Raw genomic sequence first — 13,047 nt, 5'->3', positions numbered from 1 at the left:
TGCTTATAGCTCACATGTCGTACAAGGAAACTTTTGCCTATCCATGGAATGATGGTACAACTTTGTTATCCAACATCACTACTTTCTTCAACCAAGCCAACCTCTCATTACCTGATATACAAGTTGATCGTCTCGGTCTCAAAAGTGGTGGACAAATAAAGAGGCCAATTTGTGCGACCCAGGCTCGTGCCACCACATGTCCCAAGATGAACCAAAGAGCTCTCGATAACTTAAACTGGCCCAACAACCTATCTAGCCCAGTACTTATCTCCCTATAGACTAGAACTATTCAACAACATGGCATCTCTCCTATATGTCCTCATCTAGGGATGGAAATTTCTACCTTACCTAGTTGGAACTTGCCCTGAAAGGTTTTTTCTTTTTTCTTAAATGATGAATTTTGGGATTCTATAACCCATATAGGTATGAGTATGGTATGGTATTAGTCTAAACCTGACCCGCATATTATTGGAAAGCAAATGAACTTTATGTATTAGGTTTTGAATTTAATAATATATTGAATTTTATGTGAAGGCTAATTGATAGTTTATGTGTTTATCACATGTCTTAATCAAATAATTGGAATTTTTGTTATTCGTTCATGTTATTTTACTTATTCATTACTTATATATAACAAGAAACAATAGGAAATTAGGTGTAGGTTCTAAACCCAACCCGCCCTACCCTTGATGTGGGGAGGGTTTTGCATTTTCATGTACAGGGTGGATTTGGAACTTGTTATGGGTTTTGGGGTGGCTATGGGTTAAAATGTTTAGGGAGGTGGATAAGGCCTAGAATGTACAAAACCCTCCTATCAAGACCTGATTTTTATTCGGTCCCCTCTCTAGTTCACTTCTTGCACCCCAGATGCCTGATCAAACCTCAACAATCTCCTTGGAATATGCTAAAACCCCATGAAACCAGATTTCAACCTAAATACCCTTAAATCCATCGTTAAATCTATAAGATTCTCATTTGATGGTCATGATTCTTCCACATCACCAAACTTGTCCCCTAATCAAACTCCATCACATGAAACAAAACCTTTGAACAATCAATCACACCAAATTTCAGCCCTAAGTTCTTTGATTTCATTATTCATCCATCAAAGATTCTATTTCGATGTATCTAACAATACAAAATTTCTCAAGCCTAAAACTTATGATCCATATGTCGCTAATATGATCAAAACCTTCCAACAGCTTTGCAATTCAAATCTACGCCACTTTACCAAATTCCATCCTAAAATCCCCTCAATTACTCATCCACTACCGAGATTCCATCTACGCCCCTTCATTAGTTGAAATACCCACAACTTAGATTCTCACGATTCATACACCTCTAAAGCTATCACACATTCCTATTAGAATACCCATCCATCAAATTTTAGACAAAAAAATACCCATTTTACCGTACATTTAAAAAGATTCCAAATCAACCACTTTCGTCACTCACTACTCTCAAAAATCAAATATCTTCATCACGATACAACGCCCAAGACCATTAAATCTTACCAAAACCTTTATCAACATCCTGATTGACCACCCAGAAAATTTTAGGCCTAAAAAATATCTGCTTTACCCTTCTTATAAAAATATTTCGAATCAACCACTTTCATTGCTTGCTACTCTCAAAATCGTAGATCTTGATCACAACACCTCTCCTAATACACTCAAACCTCACAAGAACTTTCATCAACCTCATAATCAACTATCCATCCAATTTCAAACCCAAAAATACTCATTTTTCCTCTTCTAAAAAGATTCTAAATCGACTACTCTCGTTGTTTGCCACTCTCAAAATCTTAAATCTCTATCTTGACACTTCTCTCAACACGCCCAAACCCTAATATAACCTTCATCAACCTCTTAATCAACCGTATACTTAATTTTAGACCTCAAAATATCTATTTTGCCCCTTATCTCAAAAGATTCCAAATCGACCATCCCCATTTCCCACCATTCTCCAAATTCAAGATTTTCATTGAGACACATCATCTAATACCTCCAAACCCTATCAAAACCTCCATTAACCTTTCAGTTGTTGATCCGTTAAACTTTAAACCTTAAATGACCATTTTACTCTTCACTTAAAAAGACTCCAAATGGACCATCCTCGTTGCTTGATACTCTTCAAATTCAAGATATCCATAATCGCGCATCATCTAACACTTTCAAACCCTAGCAAAACCTCCATCAGCCACTCAATCGTTGATCTGTTAAACTTCAAACATTAAAATGACCATTTACTATTCACCAAAAAGATTCCAAATGGATTATCTTATTGCCTAATACTTTCCAAATTCAAGAGATCCATTGTCATGCATCATCCAACACTTTTAAACCATATCAAAAACTCCATCAACCTTCCGATCATCAATCCGTCAAACTCCAGACCTTAAAATGACCATTTTAACCTTCACTAAAAAAGATTCTAAATGTATCATCCTCGTCGTCCGATACTATCCAAATTTAAGATATTCATCATTACACATTATTTGACACATTCAAGCCTCATCAAAGCTGCCTGAATGACAATCTATCAAATTTTAAAACCTAAAATGACCATTTTACCCTTTACTTAAAAAGATTCCAAATGGATTATCATCATTGCTTGATACTCTCCAAATTCATGATATCCGTCGTTACGCATCATTTGGCACCTTCAAACCTTCATCAGCCTCCCAATGAACCATTTACCCAACTTCAGTCCCTAAAATGACCATTTTACCCCTCACCCACAAAGATTCCCAGCTGAGGGCTCTCATTGGTCATAATTATCCAAATTCAAGATATGCATCGCAGTATGCCATCTAATATATCTAGACCCTATCGTCACGTTCCTAAACACCCTAATCAACCTTCCTTCATTTTCCTAGACCCAAAATGACCATTTTACCCCTCTATCAAGAAAAATCCCAATTGGATGACCTTTGTTGTTCAATACACTCTGAATTACGATGTCTCACTCTGGCACACCATTCGAGGCCATCAAACCCCATCATTATCTTTTTTAGACACCTTAGAACGCCCCTTGAATTTTTTTTTACAAAATTCCCCATTTTATCCTTCCATCTTCGAAGATTTTAATTTGTGTGATCTCGTTGGTTGAGATGAACCCTAGCATCTTGAGGTTTAACCCAACCACTGGATCATGCACATCATACCCCATAGAGCCTAGAATTCCGTTCTAACCCCCCTCTAGATTTTCATTTAGATTCCCTTACACTTTTAGGATTACCTAAAGCACCCTAACAACCCTAGATACAACCTTAGCCCTAGATCTAAATCCACACTCTCTCTCCACCCTTGGATCATCACCCATTAAATTGCAAAATGTGAAATATCTCAAGGAGGTTTAGTTGAGAATCCCCTATGTTGGTTTTGCTACTAGTTTCAATTGTTTATGATTTCAAGGAAGTTCGATAGAAAAAGAACAAAGAAGAGGATAGAACAAAATAACTAATGAAGCTCATGCTCCTTATGGAGAACAAAATAACTAATGAAGCTCATGCTCCTTAATCTTCATGGACTTCAAAAGCTTAGTCTTTCTAATTGACTCACGTATTCATGTATTGCGGGTCTTTCATTTGGGAGTTGATTTGAAATTTAACAATGTGGTGAGAAGAGAGAATGATAGAGGAATAGTGGTGAGCGATAGGACGAACTTCATTTCATAGAGCAATTGGTAATCCAAAATATCATTTCATATAACAAACAAACTACAAAACAGTACCAACAAACAACAACAAGAATTTAACAAAACCAACAATAAAACCAATAAACCAAACACATACAAGAGACAGCATACCAACACACCACAACCTAGGCACATAACAAACTTAGACAAACATTACCACTCCTATTACTATGAGAGACACCTAGGAATTTTAAATTAACAATATTTGACAACCAAAAATAAAAAGCATCATCATAGAACAACTGGGACTTAAGACCACTATAACCAATCTTCCATATACAGAACAACCATGACATTTGCATGTGTCAAAAGGCAAATATTATCACATTCAAACAAAAAAGAAAACCACCATTTACATGACTAGAAATTGCATTTCCTTAAAAGAGTCTAACAACTCACAATGATTTCAATTGAAGTAAAGATGAAAAATGGATGCAAAATAGAGAATGGTGAAAGTGAGGAGTAACCGATGAAAAAGAAAATGAAGACACACTTGATGGTCACAATTGAGAAAAATTGAGGAGTAACTAATGCAAAATAGATAAACGATGAAGGTTGTTGCAAATGAATTCAAATGCCTACTATGTTGGATGCCACATTAGATCCACATCATGTTACCATTGCTAGCAACAACTATGAAAACGATAGAACACGAGATTCAACGCTTTCTTAGACCACACCTTCCTGATTTCCAATGCATGGTCGTTTTCTTCCATTTTTTTGACCAAATAAAGAGTGTTTCTTGGTGCACCATTTTTTTTCTGATGTGGAGGCATTTTCTAAGGAAATGTCACTGATGCCAAACATGAAACATCATCCAAAATGTCACCACATCAGTGCCACATCTGAAATATGCTTTTTTTTATAATTTTTTTTTTTACAGAAAAATGCTTGATGTTTGGTTAATCATTTTTTGAAAAATGTTTTCTTAGACCACACATTGGAAATCAAGAAAGGTGTGCACGGTGTTTTCTTCTTTTGCTTTATTCTAACAACAACATGTTGACATGTCATTGAAAAATGCCTATGTAGCAACAACAATAATGGTACCAAATAGAAACCCTGAAAAACATTTTTTTTTTAAAGAAAACAAACATACCTATGCAACATTGTTTTCTAAGAAAACACCTCTTAGGACACAACATTGGTTCCAAACACCCGCCAAGTAGGTGATTTGACATTAATGCCATTTCTCCAAAAAACCATGCCACATCAATGCCACGTTTAACATCCATTTTTTTTTGGAAAATGCCTAATGTTTGGTTAATCGTATTTTGAAAAATGTTTTCCCAAACCATGCCTTAAAAAACTAGGAAAGGTGTGGTATGAGAAAACACCCTCTTTATTGCTTTTCATTTTAGCAACAACATGTTGACATGGTGTGGTATGTCATCTCTTGGGTGTTTTCCCATTTTTTCTACTATTGATAACAACAATATGTTGACATGGCATTAAAAGACGCCTTTATGGTAACAATACCAGTCGTACCAAATAGAAAATCTGAAAATACGATTTCTAAGAAAATAACATACCTATGCCGCCCCGTTTTCTGAGAAACGCCAATCAATAATTCAATAGTTCGAAACACCGCCTTAATTACACGCCGTTTTCGTGTTCATGTTCGAGAAAAACCAATTAAACAAAAGATAAATGGCAGATCAGATATTTAGAGAAATCTAGAGGGCATTTTCAGATCCTTGCTTTGGTCTTTATAAAAGGCCCAGCTCCCTTGGCGGGCAAAACCCGTTTTCTTCTCTCTCCCGATTCTCGTGAGGGTAACCATGAGGAAGAGACGGTTCGCGCAGGTCGCCACCAGCGACGACGAAGACGAGCGAGTAGAAGCTCAAACCACTCGGCCTCCCTCGTCCTCTTCAAATGCAGGTCAAAAGAAGAAGAAAGCCAAGCTCGAAGAAGAAGAGTCAGAAAGCAGCGATAACAAAGAAGAAGCAGTGCAGGAGGATGCTAAGCCGATCGGAGAAGTAATCAAGGTCACTGGGAAAGGGAGACATAAGCGAAGCCATTACAGTGCTTTTGAGTACGATGGGAATCGATTTGAAATCGTAAGACTTCTCTCTCTCTCTCTCTCTCTCTCTCTCTCTCTCCCATTCACATATCGATTTCTCATTTTTAATGCCGAATCGCTTGTCAAAGCTTCTATTCGACTTAGGTTTTCTTTCTGCATTGTTTAATTTGTAGAATTGTCTCGCATTTATGAGAAGTGCTTGTTTTTTCTTAGCTTCTATTGATATTTTATGTGTCACTTCCTTGGTTCAGTGACGAGAAGTCGAGTTAACGGAGTTTAATTTCTTATGTGGATGTTGCTTTGCTTCCTAGAAGTGCGTGAAAGTTCCTTCTAAACTTACTTCTATCAGATGAGTCGGTCTTTTTATTTTATTCATCTCTCTATGTTGCTGGGCAGTTATGCAAAATGTGTGGGGTTAAATGAAATAATGAAAATTCATGAAGTTCATTCAAGCCGAAGTTCCCTTTTTTATCAATCTGGCTGTTCTTTGTCTAAATTTGTAGTTGAGCTCAACGTTTCTCTGGAAGGAACGGATAAAACATACTAAAAGTACTTTTAATTCTCTATGGTATCCGGTATTAGGCATTTTGAGTCCCATATTTCGGTATTTTGATGCTAGAGGTTGATGTTATGCCCACACTCTCCTGAAAATTTATGCAGTTTTGACAGGTTAACCTTCCATGATTCTATGTCAAAGAATAGAGAAAGGTTTTAGTGACTTTTATCCTACTTCTCAATTTAATACTTCTTTCCTGTGGTTGTCATGCAGGACGACCCAGTACTTCTGACTCCCGAAGATACAAATCAGAAGCCTTACGTTGCAATCATTAAGGTGAATGGTTATTGATTTCCTACATTTGTTTGGGTATTTTATAATTTTCTATTTGTTTTTCTTATCTGGTCCTTTGAACCTTGAAATTATCCATCTGGTAAATTCTGATTGCTGTTCATGTTAACAAAAGTGTGCAAGCCACTTCTCATTGAACAAGAGATTTGTAAAAAAACCTGTATGACAAATTTATCATATGGGTGTCATGGGTTCAAGTCTTGTCACACATGTTTTGTTGATCAAAAAAAAAAAATCATACGGAGAGTTGGAGACATCTTTATAGGAGTTTGAACCTTAAGCGTCCAAGCTACAGTTGAGCACTGAGTGCCTTTTCAATGAAATCATATCACAGATAGCTTTCGACAATGATTTCTACCACCAGGTGACTATCTTACTTTTCTTGTTAGTTAAAATTGAGGCTTTATAACAGATCAAAGAAGACTTTTGATGGTGATCATCCACTTCTATCAACAAATAGCACACTGTAGATATCTCTTTCATTTGTAGATTTTTGTCCGTCTGGAAATGTTATTGAGATAGCTATTTGATGTGAACTGGGATTCTGGTAAACCTGTGGCTACTTTATTGGCTGGATATCAGCGGCTGAAGGGATTGAGTAGAGTTTTTATTTTCTTTTGAGTCTTATTTGAAGTAGGAAAGTAGGCTGGTCAATCTCTCTTCCTACGGTCTGTAAATCCATGTTGGTTAGTACAGAATTTGATTATGGAATAGCAATTTGGATGGAGCTATTTTGAGGTATCCTCTATCCATCTATTCTATGAAGGTATGATTTCTTCTTCTTTTTCACTCTTTTCTCTTTTTTTCTTCTATCTTACAAATCTAAACCATTCCAATTTTCCTTTATCTCATCTCAGTTTTGAACTCTCTCTTCTTCCCACAACATGATTCTCTCCTTCCCATTCTTCCTCATTCCTTTCTGTGCACATTTCTATGCCTTCTTTAATTTCATTCTTGTTAGAAAATGGTAAATTCTAAATGATGAGGCTCAAGCTTCATACCTCAAGGCTTACACCTTGTGCTTGTAATGGTTCTGGTACTTATTCTCATGCCCGTGTTTTTAAACATTTTTTTTTCAACATATAGGAATATAGTTGATATCAATCTTTTTCCCAAAATCATGTATGATCAGCTTTGCATGTAGAATCATAAATGCGTGCTTTGCTTTCTGTTCTCTTCTTTTTAATTTCCTTTTTATAATTTTAGTATACTCTTGGGTCTTCCTATCGTTAGAGTTGGTGTACTGAGAAGTTTGTTGTACAAGTCTTTTCAAGTCATAGAAATTTTCTTGCAGGATATTGCTCAGACAAATGATGGGAGTGTGATGGTTACAGGGCAGTGGTTCTATCGTCCTGAAGAGGCAGAGAAAAAAGGTGGTGGCAGCTGGCAAGCACGTGATACCAGAGAGCTATTTTATAGCTTTCATCGAGATGAGGTTCCAGCAGAATCTGTAATGCATAAGTGTGTTGTACACTTTGTCCCTTTAAACAAGCAGCTTCCACAACGTTCACAGCATCCTGGTTTTATTGTCCAAAAGGTTTATGATACCGTGGAGAGGAAACTTTGGAAATTGACAGATAAAGATTACGAGGACAACAAACAAGGTGAAATTGATCTACTTGTTAAGAAGACTCGAGAGCGTTTAGGAGAACTTCCTGATATTGAGCCTGAAGATGTTCCTACCGAACAAGAGGATCAGTTGAAGAATAAAAGATCTTTGAGAAGAAAGAACATGTCACCCCTTGATGTTTCAAGGGAAGATGATGCATCCTTCAGACCTGACCAAAATTTAAAAGCTGAAACACCAGGAAGCTGTACAAGTGATGCTTCAGAGTTTTATATAATATTATCAAATTTTGATGCTCTGACTGGGGACTCCTATCGTGACAAATGGTTAGAGAAGACCCTACAGGGAATTCAATTTGTATGTGATTCCAAGGATGATGTGCAGGTAGGAGATAAAGAAAAGGGTGGATCAATTCATGTGGATCATAATCCAAGTGGCAACAATCATGCAGGAAATGTAAATGGAACAAAAGAAAGGAGTGCAAAGGTAAGTGGGGGACGTTTTCTGAAGATTGTGATATGCTTTTCTTTGGATAAAATTTTAGGACTGGTAAAGTTATGCACCATCCATTTTATCAATAGAAGTTCTTGTACATTTCTTTAATTTTCTTTAATTTTTTGCTTTTTTAACCACATTATACCTTATAAAAAAGGATATTTCTGATAATTTTCACATAACACTATGATGTTTAGATGTCAATATATTCAGAACTGCAGGTAATGATGTTGATCAAGTGATATCAGTGGGACCCTGAGGAGATATTAACCTTTATCCTTTTGTTTTTTTTTTTAAATTACATATGAAGATGGGTTACATTGCAAGGGCTATCCCAACTGTTTATGACAAAACTCAAGAAACTATAATGCAACTACCTTTCCCCCCTCAAATCTAAGGGTCCTGGGGCCCTAGGAACCTGCAACCAAAAATTGTTAATGGAGAATTTATCAAGCTTATCTGAAATGCATCTTTGCCAATCTCTACCATTGTCAAGTATATTTTTTACCCAAAAAATGCATATAAACTAGACCCCAGTGGTTCACATAGTTGTATGCATTGAAGTCTGGCTTCCTATTACAAAATTTTCCTTCTCAGCTGCTAATTTAGTTGATATTTCCCTCATAACAGCAAAACCATGATTTCCTTATGACTATATGTCATCATCTGCTAATTCTCTTGCTGATTCCTAGCCTGACAAGGGATTAACAATCAGATACTACCTGGGAGGGACTCCCCTTAGCAATTGAGCACCATGCAAGAAATTAGACACCACTAGAATCAAGGGGAGAGACAATGGTCTGGTTTGGGAAAGTACATACTTATATTTTGCTAACTGTACAAGTGTACATTACTTTTCACTTCTGATATTTAAAATTTTTTGTAGTCATTCTGTTTTTTCCTTTGTCTTTTTTAAACAAGTGATACCTTATTTTAGTTATTACTCCTAAGGTCCTACCTATTCATCAAAGAAGCTGATACGACATTGATTTCTTGCATTTTACAGGGTGATGAAACCATTCGCTGGCCGGATGCTGCTGTTCCAGCAGCTACTGCTCTTGAGAAGGCTGCACATGATGCTCTTGGCTCTGATTTTCAGAAGTATAATAAGAAGATGAGACAACTAGTATTTAACCTCAAGGTTTGGACACTTACCTGTTCTTTTAACTCATGATTATCTGAATCCTCAAGTAGCATTTTATGGTATCATTCTCTGCCATAATTTCATATTCTATGATTCATCCTGACCTGAGCCCCAACAATAACTATATACTTATTTAATTTTCTACAAGTATATAGACCAAATATTTAACAACTCAAATATTTGGTTAAAGTGCAAAGCTGTCTTTGAAGGTCATGGGTCCAAATTGTGCTAGTCTAAATTTATCATACGTGTATTATATGCAATATATTTATTTCTCCATAAATTGTCTCAGAGAAAGTTAGATTATTACTAACTTGTTTCATTGTTTGGTCTCTTCATTAAGTTTTCATCACTTTTGCTGTTTAGTATCCTGTCCTAGATGGAATGATTAAAGAGGTGATAGAATGGGAATTCTGAGAAGCACTTCTTATTTGTCTTCCAAAAAATTGTTATCATGTCCAGTCTGAAGGTATTCAGTATTGAATAACTTGTTGCAGAACAATGCACTACTGGCAAGGCGTCTACTGAAAAAAGAGCTGGAACCTTCAACAGTTCTGAATATGTCCCCAAATGAACTGAAGGTATGCATGCTCTCCTGGATTTACATTTGTTTTCGAGAGAAGGTAAAGTATAAAATTATATTAATCAACAAAACCAGTACCCATACCCTTAGGTAAAGTATAAATTCTCTCCTGGATATAGCTGATCCAAAAAAGTAATCTCTGCTGGAGATAAATTTTTGCAGTTGTTTCCCTTTATTTTTTTCTTTTCCTCACCTGGAAATCTTTAGCTGATAGCTTGGCTAGAGATGTTAAGAAGTGTTCACTATTAGCTTTGTTGTATTGTTTTTTTTTTTGCTTGCTGTTTATAGGCTTTTTTTGGTTGTTCCCTTCTTTTCCTTGCCTTGATGGGGTTTATGAGTTGTACTTCCATATTGTTTTATGTTAATAAATTCCTTTGATCTTGTTATTTGATCAAAATAATTGATCTATAATCCATGTACCACCCCAAAGTTTAGGTCTGTGTCCAATCCACTCCACCCAACACCCTGGATACCAGATAGTTGGGATCAACATTTGGTAATGACCCTTAATCCACATATGACCCACTTTTGGGATTTTGGGCTGTGGATTTAGAGAAATGACCAAGCCCTGATGGCACTGGAGTTGCGAAGGTTGGATTGTAAATTTGCAATCCGAAGTCCATAGAATGCCATCTGAATGTCCTCTAAGGATAGATCTAGTAGGGGCTATTTTATATGATCCAACAAGACTGAACTTAATTTTCTTATCAGCAATAGTGCAAAAGAAATTTATTCATGAGATAATAATACAAACTATCAACCCTGCAAAAGATATTGGAGAGAGGGGAAACAGAAAACAGCCTCAAAAGGGGTGTACTAGATATTGTCCTAAGTCCTAACCTTTGGTGTTTTTTCACACAGTGGCCACTCTCAAACTGTAACCTGCTTTCTCACATTTGTCAGAACTAGATACATTTACCCTTCCATGCTAGGTGGTCCCCTGACCTCTCTAGTGACTCCACCCCTAGCTAGAGCATCAGCCCTTTCATGTGCCTATCTTGGAACCTATCTGAACTAGCAATTCATAGATGGTAAGCGTTTTTGGTGTAGGATGAGTAGGTCAAATGGGAGCTAAGTGGACTGAAAACTTAAAGGAAAGAGTTAAAGAGATGGATTGTAGCTTTAGGAGAGTTTATGGGAACTATCTAAGATGTGCAAATTGACCTACAGAGGTTTTTAGTTTAGATTTAGCATTCTATCAGTTTTTACTTGAACAAACAAAATTGACAAGAACTAAGGAACTAGGTCTAGGATGGAATTAGTTTATGATTATTTTGTGCAGATTTAGAATAGTGAGATGTATGGGGCAATTTAATTTGAAAGGGTTTTTAGTAGTTTAGAGAAGGCTGGAAGTCCTCCCTTCTAAGAGAGATGGAAAATTCCAAGAGGAGGATTTTTATTGGAAATTTGGATTGAAAATTGGTAGACAAGCCATTCATAAAAAGAAAAAAAATGGTAGACAAGCCATTTGTTTTGGAGTGTAATTACCCAGGATGGGGGTTTGTAAAAAATAAAAATGAAAGTGGGGGGTTAGCTAAGTCTAGCCAATACTTGGGGGTGCTCACACTACTAATAATTTTTTCCACGCGATTAAAAAAACTTGGGATTGATACTTAATGATCAAAAAATTTGAGGAGATAATAAAGATGCTTACTTAGGCTGTTTGGATGGTCCCAAATGAGTGATTTGAATCCTTGTGGAGAGTTGAAGGAGATGCTAACCGGAGGATTTTGATTAAACCTGCAGTGGAGAATTAGGAAAAGAAAGAGACGAGAAGAAAGGAGAAGAGGAGAACAAAGGTTCTCCAAAAACACCAGGAAGATTTCCACCACTCTGAAAAATACTTAGATGCAAGGATTAAAATATCGATGCTTCAATATCGATATGGATGATGCTCCTTTTTATTCTATTTATTTTATTATAATAAGAGGGCCCCATAAAAGGTTTGAGACCCTTTAAAGTTTTGAAAATATGTATATCAGTGTATCCATGTGTATCTGGATAAACTGATACAGTGATACCCATATGATAGGCCCAATACGAGGTGTATCATATCAATACTTTAATCCTAGTTAGAAGTCCTTCTTTCCCTCAAAAATCAATTACAAGATGTATATATTTGGAAGTAATAGGGATTACCCAAATTACGAAATTGCAACTAAAGTTTAGCTTACAAGATATATTTATAGAGAGGCGATAGAGCTCAGGTTACTGTTCACTCAACTATAGAGCTCAGTCCAAGGGTATTCATAAAGAATATATTGACCAAAGAAAAAAAATCATAATTCCTACTTTACTTATCCTATGACTTTGAAACTTTAAAAGCAATTTAAGACAGACTTAAATAACATGCCTATTATACTAGAACCTAATGATATGTAAAATTCCCAAGATAGTCCTAAAATAGAAAAATACTCAAAGAATTGGGAAAATAAAAAAATCCAAAAGCCATGCAGTAATGGATGTCCCCACAAAAGAGGGTTTGGGGTTGCCCTAAGGGACTCGGTTTAAGGAAATTAGATGTTGAGAAATGCCTTCTATCTTCCCCTCAAAAGAGGACATAAGGAGGGTATTGAATACAGGCTCAAGATGTTTTAGAAGTGAACTTCACCTTGAGCCTTGGGTAGAGTCTAATGGAGTTTGGCAAAAAGCGGGGGACATCCCTGGTTATATTTGGATTAGGGTCTAT

At 36.3% G+C, this 13,047-nt stretch overlaps 1 protein-coding gene across 2 annotated transcripts in view; it reads left to right on the top strand.

Moving 5' to 3' along the window:
* The first annotated feature begins 5,439 nt into the window (after positions 1-5,439).
* LOC104586396 (ASI1-immunoprecipitated protein 3-like) overlaps positions 5,440-13,047 on the top strand; it is a 28,677-nt gene continuing 21,069 nt past the window's right edge. The window contains exons 1-5 of one of the 2 annotated variants that reach the window (XM_010243632.3): positions 5,440-5,759; positions 6,492-6,554; positions 7,864-8,622; positions 9,638-9,772; positions 10,273-10,356. In XM_010243632.3, coding sequence (XP_010241934.1) covers positions 5,481-5,759; positions 6,492-6,554; positions 7,864-8,622; positions 9,638-9,772; positions 10,273-10,356 — 1,320 coding nt within the window. In that variant the 5' untranslated portion in view covers positions 5,440-5,480. Of the gene's footprint in view, positions 5,760-5,973; positions 6,036-6,491; positions 6,555-7,863; positions 8,623-9,637; positions 9,773-10,272; positions 10,357-13,047 lie in introns of those variants that run through there. The other variant, XM_019195847.2, reaches the window with a different exon arrangement.

Source organism: Nelumbo nucifera, chromosome 6 (genome assembly GCF_055504915.1).
Source record: "Nelumbo nucifera cultivar China Antique chromosome 6, China Antique-T2T, whole genome shotgun sequence".
In the NCBI taxonomy this organism is placed as follows: Eukaryota; Viridiplantae; Streptophyta; class Magnoliopsida; order Proteales; family Nelumbonaceae; genus Nelumbo; species Nelumbo nucifera.
The sequence above is the reverse complement of the archived record's forward strand: the minus strand, read 5'-3'. Positions and strand labels throughout refer to the sequence as shown.